This window comes from Patagioenas fasciata, chromosome Z (genome assembly GCF_037038585.1).
Source record: "Patagioenas fasciata isolate bPatFas1 chromosome Z, bPatFas1.hap1, whole genome shotgun sequence".
NCBI lineage: Eukaryota > Metazoa > Chordata > Aves > Columbiformes > Columbidae > Patagioenas > Patagioenas fasciata.
In genome coordinates, this window is record NC_092560.1 from 67,048,803 (window position 1) to 67,068,264 (window position 19,462).

General features: G+C 41.4%; 1 protein-coding gene across 12 annotated transcripts in view; it reads left to right on the forward strand.

Annotated features, from left to right (window-relative positions):
* MAST4 (microtubule associated serine/threonine kinase family member 4) overlaps positions 1-19,462 on the forward strand; it is a 313,227-nt gene that overhangs the window by 124,338 nt on the left and 169,427 nt on the right. For 6 of the 12 annotated variants that reach the window (XM_065860149.2, XM_065860150.2, XM_065860147.2 and 3 more), the window contains one exon: positions 515-589. The exons of the other annotated variants lie outside the window; for them this stretch is intronic. In XM_065860149.2, the coding sequence (XP_065716221.1) occupies positions 515-589 (75 nt within the window). The remainder of the gene's footprint in view (positions 1-514; positions 590-19,462) is intronic. 12 annotated transcript variants of the gene reach the window in all.

Sequence of the window (19,462 nt, forward strand, 5' to 3'; positions counted from 1 at the left end):
GAGAATGTGAATCCAAAAAGTCCTATTTTATTAGAGGAGTTGCTGTTTTTTGGGTTAGAGTGTGAATCCAGCTGGGTGGGATGGCTGATGGTTTGTGTTCTTGTGTATGTAACTTCTTAAGTTGATACAGAAATGTAGGATAATGTATATGCTTGGAAAGAATGAAATTAATGTTTTTTCAGCTTGAAAGTGTTTATCCAAAAACGATGTAGGCATGTGTACATGTGTGTCTATATGTGTGTGTATAGTAGACAGTGTCATTAAATGTGTATGAGTAATAAATATATAAAAGCCTCAGGAGGCTGCTTCCAGCAAAAGCTTCATTTTCTTTCTGATATTTGTATAGTGGTATTACTGAAATTGATTTCATAGAGCTTTTACAAAGTTAGTGAAAATACAGTCTAGTTAAATACTCTCCCTCTCCCTTCTCCAACATCCTCCATTCCATCCCCTCCACAATCCATTTCCCCCCTTTTTCTCTTCTTTTTCCTCCCCTTTCTCCGTTCACTGTCAGGAAGGGGCGCCTCAGAAGAGTCATTTCGGCTCAGCACGACACCGTCAGAGACTAGTGGAACCAGCAGCTACAAAAGTGAGTGCCTTAATCAAAGGACCTTTTTTAAAATGGAATGTCATGTCAGCAAAATATTTGTTACTGAAGAGAAGCTCTTCTGTGTGCTTAGTGGGAGATCTAGTTACTCTTACTTATCTGCAAGTGATACAATCACTGTCTCTAGAAGTGAACTTCAGCACTGAAGAGATTTGTATTCAAGTGCAGCTGTTGTACTTTCCTGAAAAAGTTGGGGTGAGGTTTTTTTTCCTGTATCTGCAAAGTGAAACAGAAACTGTATGGAGTGTTCTGCTTTGGTTTTATTACTTTGCATTATGTCTGTTTTCTTAAGCATGTGTGCCATTCATTTACCTCATTCTTAAAGGGCTTTCATTGAATAAAGAAATGCCAAGGATATGGAAAATAATCAAAGTCTATTATCAAGCTGTGATATGAAGTTTCAGAGTTAAAAAAAAAAAAAAAATTTGGCATCAAAATATTGTATTAGCAGATATAATAGCAGTAACAGTTAGTTTGTAAGATAGTTCCATCTTTTTAGAGACATGCTTTTTGTTAACAGTACATGAAACAATTTGAGATATTCAGTGAGTATGATATTATCATAGAATTTTTATTCCCTAGGCTAATAAAATGTACTATAATGCGTATTTTAAAGCACCAGTAGCTGTTCAAGTGTGTCTCTTTTTTGCTACTTTTTGTGAGAGTTCAGCAACAATGAAATTGGATATCCATTACTACTACTTCCATGAAATCACGTTCTCTGCTTTCCTTTATATTTAGATTACTTGGAGAACTGATTGCAATATTTACTTACAAACCTAGATACAAGTTGATCAGTGGTAGTAGTCCTGGTCTTGAAAGAAAAGCCCTGATTTTAAGAAAAAGAAAAAGTGGACATATCTTGCATTCTAAAGTATGACTCTGCTGTTGTTGGACTGGTTCTTTCTGTTACTAAATGTGTTGACATTTGAAGTGTTAGTTGTGTTGACTTTACTGTTGCCAGCTTTTTTGAGTGAGTCTGTACTGTCTCTTAAGGAGTCTGTTCTCTTGATGAGCCACTTTCTGTGTCCATTAATGTACACTAGAGTCACTCCAGGTAATTCCCTCAATGTGGAAAGCCAAAAGAAAAATCTGTACTCAAGTGCAGTTCTGTGGACATAAGCTGTGCTAGCTTTTGCTCCCTCCTCTTATCCAGTTTTCCAGCAGTTTTGCGCCGCACTCTGGTGCCCTACTGTACCCCTGGATGCACCTGGTTGAAGGTAGGTGTGCTATCAAAACTCCAAATCAACCTTTGCAGTAGTTGCACTTCTGTTTTATTTGGGACAGAAGGCCCAGAAAAAGATCTTGATCAGTGTTTCCAGGGCCCTTAACCACTGTCCTTCAGTCAGTTTTTTCTGCTGGGAGAACATGACAACCTGATGCCTTTGGGAGCACGTTTGTTGGCACCTCAGTGCTGCTGGACACCAGCCCGGCATCTGGAGAGAGGCAGACAACAGACCACATCATCCTCCACCAACCATTGTCAGCAGCTTCCGAATGACCATCTGCCAGGAAAAAAGACTTTTTGGCTCACAGAAGGAGCACAGATCTGGTTGAGTGTTTTGTTTTGATTAAAATGTGTCTGTAGAGAAGAGAAAGGTGGCAAACAAGAGGCACTGCTTCATTGTCAATACTATGTGACAAAAGAGAAAAACTGCAAGTTCATAGCTCCCAGGGGTATGGACCACCCTGCAGATCACCCATGCAATCTCATTCCTTGCTGTCCATGCAAGGGAATGGTGAAATCTTGGAACAGTAGTCTTCTGAGTCCTGTTCTTTGAGAACCTTCTGGTAGGTGGGTAGTATTTCCACATGACAATCCAATAAAACTAATTCTGACAGGCACCTGCACCCATCTGTGCTGACTGCCACCCCCTCCCTTTCTCTTCTTTTGTACACAGTTCTTGGTGAAGAACAACTGCCATGCTTTATGTCCTAGATATATGTGCCTTTTTTTCTTGCCCGCCACCCTTGCTGTTTTCTTGGAATCAACTGCTATAGCTGAGAGGACTGTACTTTCCTGGTCAGATTGAGATTAACCCGGGGTAATTATTTCTGCATGTTTCCTGCTTCTTCTTATGTAGTTTTCCCTTCTTTTGTGCCTGGGTTGAATTCAGGGGCTTGAATTATGTGCTTTTGCTTCATACTTCTCTAGATCTCAAATCTGGGAAATGTCATGTTCACCCATTGTCAGACCACGCTTGGGCTGATCCCGCGGATAGAAGGTAGGATCTACAATAGGCCTTGGCAGCTTGACAACTGCCCTTCACCAGGAAGCTCTTGAGTAGGGATAGTGGCTTGTGATTCTGAGACAAGGGCGGGGCGTAGTTTGCTGCTTTGCATGGGACAGGCCCTGGAAGCAGACATGAGAGTGGTGAGAGGGATGTGATCAACACCTTTGCTCAGGACTATTGGGGCTGTACTGGACTAGTGTTGCACAGACTGAGTCTACTCGAAAGCAGGGATGAAGGCAAACCTGTCCTGCAGCAAGTGCTATAGCTAGTTGTGTGCTGGTGCGAGCAGTAGCCCCAGGTTACCTGAGCAGATTTGACTGGGGAGAAGCGTGACACATGGCTCTGTGTAACAAGCAGGGGTGTTATTCTGTTTCTTCAAAGGCCCATATGTGTTCCAATGGCATACTTCAGGCAGTGTGAGATTTTCAGTTATTTTCCATCCAAATCACTGTGGAAGCAGAGTAGGGAAGTGCTCTTAGCACAGACCCTCCAAGAGACAAACTGTCTCTCCCTTTATTCCTGCTTGCACTTCCTGAACTGCAGTTTTCTGGCAGACTCACCTGCAGACTGCTGTACGTCAGTAGAGTGTCATCAGAGTCCTGTCACCTTTCTTTCTTTCTGTTGTGTGGCATTAGGGACCCTTACCAATAGTTGCTGTGACAGCCTGACCAGCCACTCTGCTTGAAGGAATCCGTTTGCAATGCAGCTGCTAAAGAAAGCCCACAACTTTCTCTTACGAAGTTATGAATCCAGCTGGGAAAGTTGGACATCAGTCATCTTAAAAGGCAACAACAGTACAGCCTCTCTCCAAACCCTACCAAAGACTTAACCTGCTTCCTCTGTGTGCCTCTGCAAACACACCTGGTGCAGTACCCTCTTGGTAGCCCCCTCGAACACTTGTGTGCACAGGCAATTGATCATCCGTTCTTTGGTTTTGGGGGACCAGGGGAGCTCTCCTGATGGAGACTAGGAGGACAGGGCCGAGAGTCAGCTGTGCAGGTAATTCCAGAAGTAGGAGGCTGTAGAAAGGCAACAGGACTGGCAGAGTTTCCCCAGCAGCTTGCTTTATCACACTCCTTAGTGTGAATTTATTGCCTTAGGTAGAGCTGCCAGTTGCTCCTGGTAGTAGGGGGGGTGATTCACAAAAGCCAGCAGTTTTATGGTTTTGTTGACATCTTAAAGCGAGAGCTACTTTGCCTGCTGTTTTTAGATTGAAGATGACAAATTACCATGAACAAAGCCGACATGCTTTTCTCTAAGCTTGTTGATTTGGCTCTTTCTGGTTTGAAAACTACAACACAAGAGAACATCCCCCCAAAAAAACTCTAAACCCAACACCCCCCCAAAAAAAACACAAAACACACAGATGCACAAAAGAAAACAAACAAAACCCCACCAAATAAACATGTTACTTTGAAATGATATGTGGTCTCTTGGCTCTGTAAAGACTGGTGGGATCCCTTTGACTTGTTTTGCCTTCCTGTGTAGCAGCTGTTTGCCCAGGTGGCAGGATATTGTGGAAGCCCAGGCTGCACAGCTTGCAGATTGCTGCCTGTATCAGAGACACTATTTGTGGGTGGGGTAAGACTATCAAAGACTGGTAAAGTAATACTGTTTTTTTGCCTAGGAAAGCATCCTGATGGGTTTGTAGGGCTGTTTTGTTCTACATGTCTGGTCCCTGGGTTTCCTGCATCTGGCTCCTAACCTCATGGGTATGAGGGAATAATTCTATTTGGAAGACTTGGTAGCAAGGCAGCATATCTCATGAAAGCAGCAGCAGTGATTCAGAGGACACTGAGGTACTACTCACCCAGAAGATCCTTCACCTGTGGTCAGCTGACTACAGGTGATTCACCTGCACCTCAGTGTACATTCAGCAGATTGTCCTGGACCTGTATGAAGTGTATTTGTGGGTTAGTGATTTGACGACCCAAAGCAGCAAGGGACATGCTGTGCTGACTTCTGATGTGGAGACTAGTGTTTCCTGAAGGGTGAGGATCTCAGCCTATTCTGGCAAAATGTAGCACGTTTGTAAAGATGTGGTGCTGTGAACTTGGCCAACCATGAGCTTGTGTTCAGCCTTATGGTTTGTTGATTTATTTGGTGAAAGTCAAAGAAAGCTGGGCTTTAAACAATGATGATGGGCCTCTTTGTAGATTTCTCTTTGTATGCCAGTTTTAGGGCATACGGCTGCTGGTGGTTAAAGGTTCCTAGGTTAGTACCATTTGTGAAATCTTGTATCTTCAGTCTATTTTGGGTCAAGCTTGCAACTGGTTGGGACTCATACCTGTCTCTGAGACAGGAAATAATAAAAATGTTTTGAGAGAACTAACTCTGTTTACTCCAGGAACTGGAGGAAGTACTTCCTTTATCCATTCAGTACTGATTTTCCTCATGTCATGTTTTGGGCATTTTGGACTATTTGACAGCAGAATGAGCACCAGTGGCAGGAGTATTTAGTATGCTTACCTAACCAGCTTGCTAAGCAGCTGAAGAAGGTATGAATAGGACCTTTATATATTTGTTGGTGTAATCACAGGGCATGCAGAAAGTAGGTAAAATCAAAGAGCTTAGCTACTAGGTTGAGGCAGGGACATAGAAAAGGCTACCGGAGTGTGTCCGGAAGAAGGCTACGAAGTTGGTGAAGGATTTGGAGAGGAAGCCGTATGAGGAGCAGCTGAAGTCACTTGGTTTGTTCAGCCTGGAGAAGACTGAGGGTAGACCTCATCTCAGCTACAGCTTCCTCCAACTCAGGACATTCTATGGTTCTCTGTTTGGCACTTCAGAGACGCATCTGAAATAATGTCATCTGGATTTGGCCCCCTGGCATAATACAAGAAAGATGCTGGAGTTCGTAATGTACAGGGAAGAGCTGAGGAGCTAGGTTTGTTTAGCATTGCAAAGGCCAAGAAGGGATTTAATAGCTTTCTTTTGCTATCTAATAGATGGATATAGAGATATAGAGTCACTCACTGAATGTTAGGGATGAGGTTACACAGGAAGGTGTCCAGGTGGGTTTTGAATGTGTGCAGAGAAGGAGAATCCACAACCCCCCTGAGCAGCTTGTCCCAGTGTCTTGTCACCCTCACTGAGAAGAAGTTTCCTCTCATATTTAAGCAGAACCTCCTGTGTTCCAGTTTGTACGAATTTCCCCTTGTCCTATCATTGTTTGTCACCAAGAAGAGCCTGGGTCCATCCTCATGACACTCACCCTTTACATATTTATAAACATCAATGAGGTCACCCCTCAGTTTCCTCCAAGCTAAAGAGCCCCAGCTCCCTCAGCCTTTCCTCATATGGGAGGTGCTCCACTCCCTTAGTTGCTCATGGAGGTGCACTGCAAAAAGAAGGGAAAATCTAAATGGAAAGAATACATTTTTCTCAATTAGGGTGTTTAAGCATTGGAACACGTTTCCCAGAGAGTATCATCCTTGAAGGTATTCAGAACTTGACTGGCAAAGGCCTTGAGCATCCTGATCTCACTTTGAAGTTAGCCATGCCTTGGGTGGAGAGCTGGACCAGGTGCTCTCCAGAAGTACTTTCCGGCCTAAGTTATTCTGCAATTGAAGGGTGTAGTACTTGTCTGCTCTGTACAGATGGAAATCTCTCAAGTGGCCTTGTCAGCATATAGGGTCTTCTAGCTTATAAGCAGTATAGACAGTACAAAAGATACTGTAACATTGTGGATTCTAACTAGTCTGCTTTGACCCACAGAGCAGGTTTGTTTCTTAAACATACATAAAAACCAGTGTAGATACAGTCCCTGCATAATCTCTTGCTTTACTTATTACTTGGTAGTGCCTTCAAACAGAATCTTAATTTAAAGGGTTGCTGGGTAATTTGTTTGCTAGAACTTCTTTGTGGATAACAAATATGAACACAGGTAGACAACATTAAAGAAAGTGCTGCAGGAGTAATGATATGAAGGATGAAATAAAACATTTATAAAGCTGGGAAAGGTAATGGTCAAATAAAAATCAATTTGATATGATAGCATTGAGGATGAGACTGAGTTATAAGGGAAAGCATTCAGACTGTGTTCAAACTCTTACTGTGTTTCAAAACATAATAAGAATAAATAAGAATATTCTAGCCAAGCTACCAATATAAATTGGGAACACTTGTAGGTAGCACTTATGAAGATTACTTTGTGTCACAGAGGCACCTGAAAATGACTCCAAGCAAATGTGAGATTAAACCAAGTTTAATTTGGAACTGAAATCAAACAACAGACTTAAATCAAACTACAGAAACCAGTGCAAGTGGTGGTGGGTAATCCAAAATCTATCAGCACTATGGCAACATTTAATAAACTGCAGGTTTGATATACCAGTTGGGGATATGATTGCCATACAACTGCACAAGTATAATGATCCACAGTGTGTATGCACTCATGCAAAAGAAGAAGCCTCTTTCACTCAAGGCTACTGAGAAGAAATAATTGCTTACCCTCTGTGGGGCTGGTGGTGGCAAGGACTCACTCAAGGATATATCTGGAAGAAAATAATCGTCCACCAAGGAGAAGTTGAGGGCACTTAATCCTGACAAGTCTCCTTAGATCGTGTCCCTGATCTGAAGGGAGGGCTCTGATCGCAGCCTGGCTGCTCCAAGAAGACCACTCAGAGGAGACTTTGGCAGGCACCCCCTTTTAAAGCCTGGTTGGATCTGGCTGTGATCATTTCAAGCATGGTCCAGAAGCTTCTCTGGGCCTGGGCACCTCCTTGGCTGAGGACTCTGTCTGTTGACTGAGGTCCAGTCTCCTCTGTTCCACCAGCTGGGGGGCACAGGAGTAACCGTGCCCCAGGGTGTGGGGGAATGTGATGGTTGGTAGGTGAGGAACAACCACAGTGGGGCACAAAAAGTCTTTAAGTGCCATCAGCTGTCATATTGAAAGCTCTGGACTGCATCAGGGTGTATGCAACATATACTGCTTGAATTTTGTTAGCTTGGAAAAAAACTGATAGTAGAATGAATCAAATGAAAAATCTCAAACTGTTTGTGAAGAGAGAGGACATTTCAGAAGAGACAGAGGTTTTTTTGTTTTGTTTTGTTGTGGTTTTTTTTTTTTGTTTTCCTCAACTCATACTGAACAATTTGTGCAGCATCTGTAAATAAAGATTTAAAAAAAAATAGGCTTTCTTGCTTATAAAGTCACTCCTGGAGTTATAGTAGTCACTATTGCACATATTTTACTTTCCAAGCTGATAAAAAAATTTTCTGTTTTCTTCTTTTTCTACCTCAGTGACTTATGACTTGTATTTGTGAAGAAATAATTCGATGTTGAGAATCACAGAATGGTTGTGCTTGGAAGTGACCTCTGGAGATCACCTAATCCAACCCACCTGCTAAAGCAGGTTCACCTAGAGTAGATCACACAGGAATGTGTCTAGGTGGGTTTTGAATGTCTCTAGAGAAGGAGGCTCCACACCCTCTCTGGACAGCCTGTTCCAGTGTCTGTCGCTCTCTAAGTAAAAAGTTTCTCCTCATAATCAGATGGAGCCTCCTGTGCTTCAGTCTGTACCCATTGCCCCTCATCCTGTTGTTGGGCATCACTGAAAGAGCCCAACTGAAAGAGTCTGGTCCCATCCTCTTGACACCCACCCTTGAGATATTTATAAATGTTGATGAGATCCCCTATCAGCTTTCTCCAGGCTGAAGAGGCCCAGCTCTCTCAGTCTCTCCTCATCAGAAAGATGCTCCAGACCCCTCACCATCTTTGTAGCCCGCCTCTGGACTCCCCCCAGTAGTTCCTTATCCTTCTTAAACTGGGGAGCCCAGAACTCCAGATGTGGCCTCACCAGGGCAGAGTAGAGGGGGAGGAGAACCTCCCTTGACCTGTTGGCCACCCTCTTCTTAATGCATCCCGGGATACTATTGGCCTTCTTGGCTACAGGGGCACATTGCTACTCATGGGTAACTTGTTTTCAACCAGGACTCCCAGGTTTTTCTCTGCAGAGCTGCTTTCCAGCTGGTCAACCCCAACCTGTACTGGTGCTTGGGGTTGTTCTTCCCCAGGTACAGGACCCTACAATTGCCCTTGTTTAATTTCACAAGGTTCAATTTTTCTGCCCAACTCCTTGGCCTGTCCAGGTCTCACTGGATGGCAGTACAACCTTGTGGTGTGTCAGCCATTCCTCCCAGTTTTGTGTCATCAGCAAACTTGTGGAGGGTGCACTCAGTCTCTTCATCCAGGTCATTGATGAGCAGGTTGAACGGGACTGGACCCAGGACTGAACCCTAAGGAACCCCAGTAACTACAGGTTTCCAACCAGACTCTGCACTGTTGATCACAACCCTCTGAGCTCTGCCATCCAACCAGTTTTTGATTCATCTCGCTGTCATGCTTCCTGAGCTTACCTATGAGAACGTTGTGAGAGTGTCAAAAACCTTGCTGAAGTCAAGGTGTAAACACTGCTCTCCCCTCATCTTCCTAGTCAGTCATACCATCATAGAAGGCTATCAAGCATGATCTCCCCTTGTTGAATCCATGGTTACTGTTCCTGGTAGCCTTCTTTCCTCCACATGCTTGAAGATAATGTCCAGAATGAACTGTTCCATCACCATTCTGGGCATTAAGGTGAGGCTGACTGGCCTGTAGTTTCCTGGGTCTTCCTTCTTGAAGACTGGAGTGATGTTGGCTTTCTTCTAGTCCACAGGCACCTCTCCTGTTCTCCATGACCTTTCAAAGATGATGGAGAATAGCTTGGCAATAACATCTGCGAGTTCTCTCATCACTTTTCAGTGCATCCCACTGGGGCCCAGGGATTTGTGGATGTCCAGTTTTACTGAACAATTTCTAACCTGATCCTCCTTAACCAAGGGAAAGTCTTCCTTTCTCTAGACTTCCCCTCTCACCTCCAGGGTCTGGGATTCCTGCAGGCTGGTCTGAAGAAGGCATTCAGTAACTGTTTCTCTTCGTCCTCTGTCACCAGGGTGCCCACCTCATTCGTCAGTGGACCTACATTTTCCCTAACCTTCCTTTTGCTGCTGATGTACTTGAAAAAGTCCTTCTTGTTGTCCTTGACATCTCTGGCCAGATTTAATTCTAATTCTACATCCCTGCACACTCTAACAGCATTCCTATATTCCTCCCAAGTGGCCTGCCCCTTTTTCCACATTCTATAAACTTCTTCCATTTGAGTTTTGTCAGAAACTCCTTGCTCATCCATGCAGGTTTCCTGCTTCTTATACTTGATTGCTTGCTCATAGGGATGCATTGATCTCGAACTTGGAAGCAGTGATGATTGAATTGATCACCTTTCCTTCAGCCCCTACCTTCTAGAGCCCTAACCCATGGAATTCATCCAAGTAGGACCTTGAAAGCCTCTCACTGGCTCTTCCACCACCTGTGTCAGAAAGTTATAGTCAGTGCTCTGCAGGAACCTCCTGGACTGTGCATGCCTAGCTATGTTATCTTTCCAGCAGATATCAGGGTGGTTGAAGTCCCATATGAGAACCAGGGCCTGAAATCATGAAGTGACTTTCAGCTGTCTGTAGAATCATCAGCTTCTTGATTGTAGCCTGTAGTGAGCACCTGCACACTGCTACCTGTATTAGTCTGCCCTTTAATTCTTATCCATAAGCTCTCAACTTGTTCTTCATTCACTCTGAGGCTGAGCTTGATATATTCCAGTTGCTCTCTCACATAAAGAGCAACTCCACAACCTTGCCTTGCTGGCCTGGCTTTCCTAAAAAGTACATGGCTTTCCATGACAGCATTGCAGTCATGTGAGCTGTCTCACCACATCTCTGTAACTGGAATGAGATCATGGCTCTGTGACTGTAGACAGATCTCGCATTCTTCCTGTTTATTCCCCACGCTATGTGTGTTGGTGTACAGGCACTTCAGAGAGGTAATAGAGCATGCAGGTTTCCCAGGAGGAGTGCAAGAAGATTCACTGTAACCATACATACCCTTGAGGTTATCGGCCTTGTGGTTCTCATCTTGAGAGGCAGCTAAGGAATGTTTGTCATTGCCCTGGTTGGCTTGGCTTATTGCCCAGTTGGATGTGATGGCATAAGCATTGCCACTTCAGACCCTGCTGCCTGGAGTCCTTCAGTTCCATGTCTCCGTTTTGTAAACCTAGACTGAACATTTTAAATATGTGGGAAACCTCAGTAAAAGTTATTACTTACAGCTGTCAATAATAGATAGCTAGATGGATCAGATGCTATTGTATAGCTTGCAAGACTACATCTTAAGTATGTTTTAAACCCACATGCATTCTTAGCATTTTATTGCTTTTGACCTAAACTCAACACAAATTGAAGAGCCTTCTCCAAGCCTAGGGTATTGCTGTAACTTGTTTATCACAGGATTGGCTCATTTAAAAAGAAATCATCCAGTAGGCAGGGGAGTGCAAAAAATAAGTACTATCCCCTGTCATCCCATTCTGGCAACAGCTGATAGAAGTTTGATTTGGTGGTCAATTGATTGCTAGAAAGTTATGTTTAGCAAAGGTTAGAGAGTCTTGCAGGCATATAAATAGAAACAGAAGATACTTTTGCAGTCAGATTTTACAGATGGATGCTCTCTATAGCAAGTTAAGGTTGTCTTCTGTACAGAATTAATTTCCTGAATAAGTCAGTCTGTCAGTAGTGTAATATTCATTGTATTAGATAGTTTTTAGAACCCTCTACCTCAAAATGGAAACAAAATAAATCCACCATACTCCCTTTTCTCCTTATTAAAACTTAAGTTTTGTAGAAGTTAATACCAAGTTATAATTAGATGTTTGCAGCTGTTACTTCAAATGTGTGGCTTCCATCCCAGTGCTGCTTGCATGCCTCCCAATTGCTTAAAAATAGAAATAGCTGTGTTAGAAATAGTATTATAAATTGTTTGGCTAGCATAAATGCTAGTATGTATACAAAGGAATGTTACAGAAGTGTGAAGTTAGTGTTATGATATGGTTAAATTAGTGGACATAGCTCTTCATTTAGGTGTGGGATGTCTGCATAATGTGGACACAAAAAAGAAGGGGTGGAGTGGGACCAAATTGTGGGCTAGAATCTGAAATGTTTACCAAGAACTGAGGCAGGAGGGACAGAAGTGTTGGGAGGTATAATATTTTGACCATACTGAGATAAGATCTGTGTTATCAAAAAGACAGGTTTTTTTTTTTCTACCCCAGAGAAAGGTTTTATTGTGCATGTACTTAATTTTCACTAATGAAATTATAATGAAAAATACACTGGTGCTTTCCTTTTCTCAAATACCCTGGTGAAGTGACTGCTGGAAAAGTGAAAGCTGCTGCACTTAGCCTGCCAGATGGCTCATATAAATCAATATAGGAAGTAGGAAGAATTTTTTATACTGCTCCTATTGCAGACTCTGTGAAGGATTGGGTTACCTCCTACTGGCTTTAAAACAGCTAGAAAGTGTAGAGAAGAAACTGTGGTTGGCTACTCCTTTAGCTTTTGTTCCATGTTGAATAGGCACAGAAGTGAAGATGTTTGTCCTAATCCTTTTTGATTTTTTTTTCCTTTCCCCTTTCCTTTTTGAAGGGTCTTTGAGACTAGTCACATAAGAAATCTCTATGCCTTTGGAAGATTCTTTCCATTAATTAGTAGATATTTCATGACAGAAACTTGCAGGCAAATATATTAGATAGAGGTATAAATTCGAATAACCTTCACATATCCTGTTAGACCTTATTAAGGCAGTATAAATAGGATTATCAGTCGAAAGTAAAAGGGAATTAAAAAATGTAATGCTCGCATGACTTAATACAGTTGCTGATGTGATATACTGTCGTTTGACTTGGAACAGTCCATCTACCGTATTGGACAAGGAGGGGGATGAAATTGGCTGTAAAATGCCAATAAAAGAAAAGATTATCTGGGTCCTAATCTCAGTTTACCAAGAATATTAGTAGTCCAGACAAAAACCGTAAAATATACCTGACTTTACTACTAGCAGATACAGAGACAAAGTAATGATATACATTGTGGAAAAGGACTTACCACTGTTACATTTCTGCTTTCTGTAGGTAAGAAGGATTGCTGGTCCATTGTGGTTTTTAGCTGAAAGCCTTACCTAGGCTGAAGCAGTAATTTATTTCATGTCAGGAGTTCAGCAATACTTATACACAATGGTCTAGCGCTGTTCTAGTAATTTGCATTGTTTTTTCAATGATTTTTCCAGTGAAATTGTCAGTATTAAGAAACTGGGTTTTGCCTTAAGGCGGATCTTTATTAGACATCAGCTTCCTGCCTGCCTCAGAGTTTTTAGACCAGTGATTGATGTATCACGTATATCTGTTGTTGCACATGTTTTGGGACTTTTGGATGAAAATAAAATAGCAGACTGCTAATGTTTGTGTTATGATCCCTTTCTGGTAAGGAAAGGAATACTTAAAAACAGTATTCAAATCCCCAAAGAAAAAATTACCTTTCTCCTTCTTGCCTTTCACTGCAGTGGATACTCAAGATTGCAGCTAATTAGAGAAAACTAGATAGCATAAGCAGGGAGAGCCGTGTAGCATCAATAAGGATCATGGAACTTTTGCGATATTGTCTTTGGAGAGGTTGAAATAAATTTTTCTTGCTTTGTAGTGTTGACTAGTAATTGAAGATTTCATGCAACAACTGATTTGGGGGGGTGTCCTCTTCCCTACCATATAGGAAGAGGATTAGTGAAAGTAGCATTTTGCAATTCAGCAGCAACTGTGGCAAACAATTGGGAGACAAGGTAGGAGACCTGTTGACAAGGTCGTTGAAGAGCAATGTTTAGATATGTAATAGTGGCAAAGACAAAAGATCATGACAGTGTGGCTCCCTAAGCTAGAATGGGCTCTCTTTTGAGATGAGCAGACACTGGCGGGGATCTTTCAAATTTTTCAGGGCATTTAAAGCCCTGTAGGAAATAATTGAATTTAAGCCTGTTGAGAGAAATATGTGACAACAGTTTCGAAGTGAAAAAATAAAGTATTAATTTTGACTAAGCTGTTTTCACAAATGGGGTTAATATTTACCTTGCTTATCTCCAGACAGTCTCAACTTTTCCAGTGTGACCTTTGCCCTAGAACTTGAACCTTTCTTCCACATTAGTGGAGTATATTACCAGTAAGCTGTGGGATCAGGTGAACCAATCAAATTTGAATGTATAAATACTGATTAAAATGTCAGCATAAAGCAACATCTCTGATTTTGAGACCTTTAATTGCATAGGGGGCAGATGATCTGGAATCATTAGTGAAGTAAATATAAATTAGCCTTTTTCTGCAGAAGAGATAATTCTGTTGCCTGCCAATAGCGAAGAAGTAGTGTTTTGCCACTGATGTTCCATTGGAGTTTTCTGGAGAAAAAGTGAGTTATTTATGCCTGTTGTTTCTGGCCTGCCCAAAATCTTCTCTACCCTTGTGTATGAAGATTAGCTGCAGAGCTCAGCCTTGTGGATCCTGGAGTGGGCACTATGGGCACAAGAGTGCCTTGGAAAGACTCTTGTGACTCAATTCCTCTGATGAATATGGCTTAGAACTTAGTTCCCATGTAATTTTCCCTTTCAGCATGTGTGGTCTCTTCCAGCTGGTAATTGTGAATATGTCAAGGTAGAGCAAGGCCTGTGTTTTCCTAGTGGTAATCAGCCCTGGAAGAAAGAGTAAATGTGTTTGGACTTTTTTTAGCCACTTCCATCCTGTGCAAAATGACTAAAATTGTTGCAATCAAAGCCTATATGTAGGCAAGTCTCTTTCATGCTGAAAGCAGGCTTAATAATTTTGTCTTCTAGTCACTGATTTCTACAGCAGTTTAGCAGCAGCTGCTGAACATACTCACTGTGTAACACAAAACATGATCTGCAGATGGGAAAAAGAAGACAGATTCCTGTGGGTATAATGGTCTCCAGCAAACGTATTGTCAAGAAATGCCAAAGCTGGTGGCTGCGTGCTGTGGTGTTGCTTTTTCTTTTTCAATAGTAGACGAAATCCTGTGTAGGTATGCCCGTGTGAAAACCACTGTTTCTGTTTAATGAAAGAACCTGGAGAATCAGACAGAACCTAGAGAAATCCTTGGCTTTAGTCAAAGTGAATTCAAGGTAGTCCAGTTCTGGTAAACTCTGTCATTGTTTATATTTCTTCAGCTGAACAGTTGTACCAGCAGCCCGCATTTCTTTTGTGTGGTTTTGTTTCCCTTTTCCCTTAATATATGACAACACTCTTAAGCTCTAAAGATTGGAATATTCATGTGAACTCGGTAGCTGGAATCTGTTTAGTGTTGACATTTCAGACACTTTGCAGTCTATGTGTTTTCTCCATTAGTCATGTGGTGATGTGGTACTTTGCCAAGGGGTGAAATAGACTGTAAGGCAGCAGGTCACAACGGAGCATGGATTTTCTAACACTGTCTTAGATGAAGTGATTTTCTGGACTTCAAGGTGGAAAATTCATTCAGAATTTTCACACTTTTTTGTTGAAGAATCAGGGTTATTTATTGCTACTTTAAAAGGTTAGCTAAGAGTGCAACATGGTAGGCAACAAACAAAACCTGAAGTAACTTTTTTCTATTATATTTTACTAGGAAGTATTTGAAAAGGATTTGGACAACTAGAAAATGAATACAAAGATTTATTGAGTTAGTGTTGGCAACAGTCAAATGGTCTTTTTCAAAAAGGTTTGTGCTTCTTATTTAAGGGAGTTTTCACCTTTTACTGATTACAGTAGCTACTCTACAAAGCAAGGTATGCGGCTTTATTGTTGTAAGGAACTGGAGTTGATGTGTTCTGCCACTGCTGCTTTTGGCTGAAAACTTGAGATATAGCAGAGATAATGTGATTAAGCAGAGCCTGAATGATTCTGAACTGCATTACCATTTCTCATTTGACCAGTAGGTTACTGATACAGTGTTTAGGTTGGTTTTTTTCATTGATTTGATATGTCCCTGAAGCATTTATGGATTCAGCTGGTGTAAACTAGACATGCCAATAAACACTTTGTGGTTGTGGTGGGTTTTTTAAAATTTTCTTTATTTTTTTAGAAAAACAATTAATATATTTTTTAATTGGCATTTCCCCCCCTCATTTTATTTTGATAAATTGTATTCTCATAAAGACTATGTTTGTAGCAGGTGTTTTTTTTTGTTTGTTTGTTTGTTTTTTTGGTGGCCAAGTTAATTTGATTATTCATTCTTCATCTTTCCAAGGTAAATAAAGTGATTACACTCAAAACTTCTTCCAGTGACTGACTCTATAGTACATCTCCTTGCAGAGAGTGTCTTTGACTACCAGGCATTAATTTAGATTAATTTTAGATTCTTACTACTGTCTCTCTTGCTACTGTGTTACTTCTTCCACTTTAAAAAAACAAAAGAGCTAGTTAAAGCCTATACATTCTGGTGTAGGAGTTCTTCTTTGATTTCTCTTAATAAGTTATTCAATAAATTGTTTCAAAATTTAGTTGATAGTGTCATGTATTGTATATCTTAGACAATGTAATTCTGAGAAAGTTTTTTCCATTGATAAATGTTATTAACAATCCCATAATTGGAAAGACTTCAGATTATATTCATAGAAGAATCCTTTCTATTAACGCATAGAATCATTCTGAAATGTTTCACCTTCCTCCATAGGGATCAGTGGTTTTTAATGCTGTAAGTGAGTTTGTAGAAGAATACCAAGCAAAGCAAAACATGTTTAACTGCTGTTTACTTAGTTCAGCCTATCTAGTCTGTTACAAATCTCAGTGTTGCATCTATAGGAAAATACAAACAGATTACTGAAATTGCATCTGTATTGTACATGATAAACAGTTGATTTCTTTTTATTTTATGTTTTTTATATGTAGCCTGTTTGACATTCTTTTTGATCCAGTTAATTTGCATTTAAATTGATAATCCCTAGCTTTAAGTAGGCACCTGAGTATTCCTTTTGCATCACATTTCAGAACGCATAGAGCTGACACACAGATATGTTTGTACTTTGAAAGATGCAGTCAGCGGTGCCTGTAACAAAAGGAGAAAGATAACTGAGGAGATAAAAATGAATTGTATAGAACACAGAATATTGAATTAGACAAAATGTGACCTTTTCTGATTAAATCTGAGTTCAAGTGCCTTCTTACTTTTACAGTATATGCTGTTAAAATCTGTGGTAGTTGTTGCTAATTTGTGACTTCATGTTCATTATATACGATCTTTTTTCAGTGTTTGGGCATGTAAGAGGGGTAAATATCCATGCAGAATAACATCTTTGTACATCAAAATGCATAGTTAAAAATATTTAAAAGAAGCCTTGTATTCTATGCCAAGAAGTGTTTTCAGGGTGACACGGGAGGACTGTGAATGGAGTCTGCACTGAGTAGTGGTAACCACCTTCCAAAGGCTGCCAATGCAGAAGTGGCAATTTTCATTCATGAAAATGCTTGTGGAGAGGTGTCTTTTTATTTAATTGGTGAGGGTACACACTAAGCAAAACCCCTGGTAAGCTGGTGGCTGCAACTAGATGACTAGAAAGAACATGAAAGCCTTCAGCTTCAGGCTTCACCGTAAGGCATTAGTAATGCTTGTCTCTGTGGCAGCCACTGTGGAAAAACAGTCATCTTGACTAGGACTTGCGTTACCAGTGAAGAAGGTACTGGTACAGTTTTCCTAATAAAAGTGAATATAGTATTGCATCTTGGACAAACCAGTTCAGACTAGGATTTCTGTGGAAGAGATGGTCCCAGCACAAACTCATTTGGGTCATCTGGAAGGGAGAACGATTGTATAGTTATATCTGTTTTGGAAGAAGTCAGGTCTGAGTGAGAACACCTTGCCTGACAATGGAAGAGCTGAACACCTTTCTGCACCTGTTTGAAAATAGTTTAATCCTGTCTTGAACTATGTAGCCACTCCTAACATTCAACTCTAGTGTTAATAGAAAACAATTTCTGAGGCATAGACTTACTGTTCTTGGAACCAGGAAACATTATAAGTTCTCATAAGAACAAATGACAGCTTTGACAGAGACATTTACCGTGGGACATCTCCACTTGGCATTTGAGGTGGTTGATCTGTCTCCACACTGAGCCCTTTGGTAATGTGTTCTGTGAATCTGAAGAACTCAATATTGTCAAAGTTGGAAGCAATCAAATAAAAAGCATAACCTGCCACTGCTTCATTTAGAAGGTATTTATAATGAATTAATTCAATATGATATATTAAACTTATAAAAAGATCGAGATTAGCCTGTAAAAAGCTCTTGCACAATGCAGCAGCACCTTTCCTTGGTAGATCAACCCAATCCTATGCTATGTTATTTGCCCTGCTTTTTTTCCTTTTTCTCATATCCAAATGCAAGATATGCTGTAATCCCCCAAATTTTCTTCAGTGAAAACACAGTAATTGCTTAAAAAGAAAATCCTTCAAATTCATCACTCACAGCAGAGACTCTCGCTGTCAGCAATTATGATAGGAAGGTGAATTGTCTGCCATTGCTGATTTTTTTTATTCCTCCTGTTATTAATGCAATGTTAATGTTACAATGTTAACCTATTCATTATTATTCAATATATTCATCAATGACTTGGATGAGGGAATAGAGTGCACTGTCAGCAAGTTTGCTGATGACACCAAGCTGGGAGGAGTGGCTGACACGCCAGAAGGCTGTGCTGCCATCCAGAGACCTGGACAGGCTGGAGAGTTGGGTGGGGAAAATTTTAATGAAATACAACAAGGGCAAGTGCAGAGTCTTGCATCTGGGCAGGAACAACCCCAGGTTCCAGTATAAATTGAGGAACGACCTGTTAGAGAGCAGTGTAGGGGAAAGGGACCTGTGGGTCCTGGTGGACAGCGGGATGACCATGAGCCAGCACTGTGCCCTTGTGGCCAAGAAGGCCAATGGCATCTTGGGCTGTATTAGAAGGGGGGTGGTCAGTAGGTCGAGAGAGGTTCTCCTTCCCCTCTACTCTGCCCTGGTGAGACCACACCTGGAATATTGTGTCCAGTTCTGGGCTCCTCAGTTCAAGAAGGACAGGGAACTGCTGGAGAGAGTCGAGTGCAGAGCCACTAAGATGATGAAGGGAGTGGAGCATCTCCCTTAAGAGGAAAGGCTGAGGGAGCTGGGTCTCTTTAGCTTGGAGAAGAGGAGACTGAGGGGTGACCTCATTAATGTTTATAAATATGTAAAGGGTGAGTGTCATGAGGTGGAGCCAGGCTCTTCTCGGTGACAACTAGTGATAGGACAAGGGGTAATAGGTTCAAACTGGAACACAGGAGGTTCCACTTAAATTTGAGAAGAAATTTCTTCAGGGTGAGGGTGACAGACACTGGAACAGGCTGCTCAGGGGGGTTGTGGAGTCTCCTACTCTGGAGAAATTCAAAACCCACCTGGACACATTCCTGTGTAACCTCATTTAGATGTTTCTGCTCCAGCAGGGGGATTGGACTGGATGATCTTTTGAGGTCCCTTCCAGTCCCTGACATTCTGTGATTCTTAAGGCAGTTTATTAAGATCTAACATGTTAACAGAAAGCCCTCAGATGCTTACAGCCTATGACGGATGGGTAGAGCAACAGTGCAAAAAAACCCCTAATATTAATCTTACCACACTTCACACCTTCCCAGCTGAAGAATGCATTACTGAAATTTCTCTTGAGAAGGTTCATTTTTTTTTTTCAGACTACTTCATGGACAACTGAAAACTCTG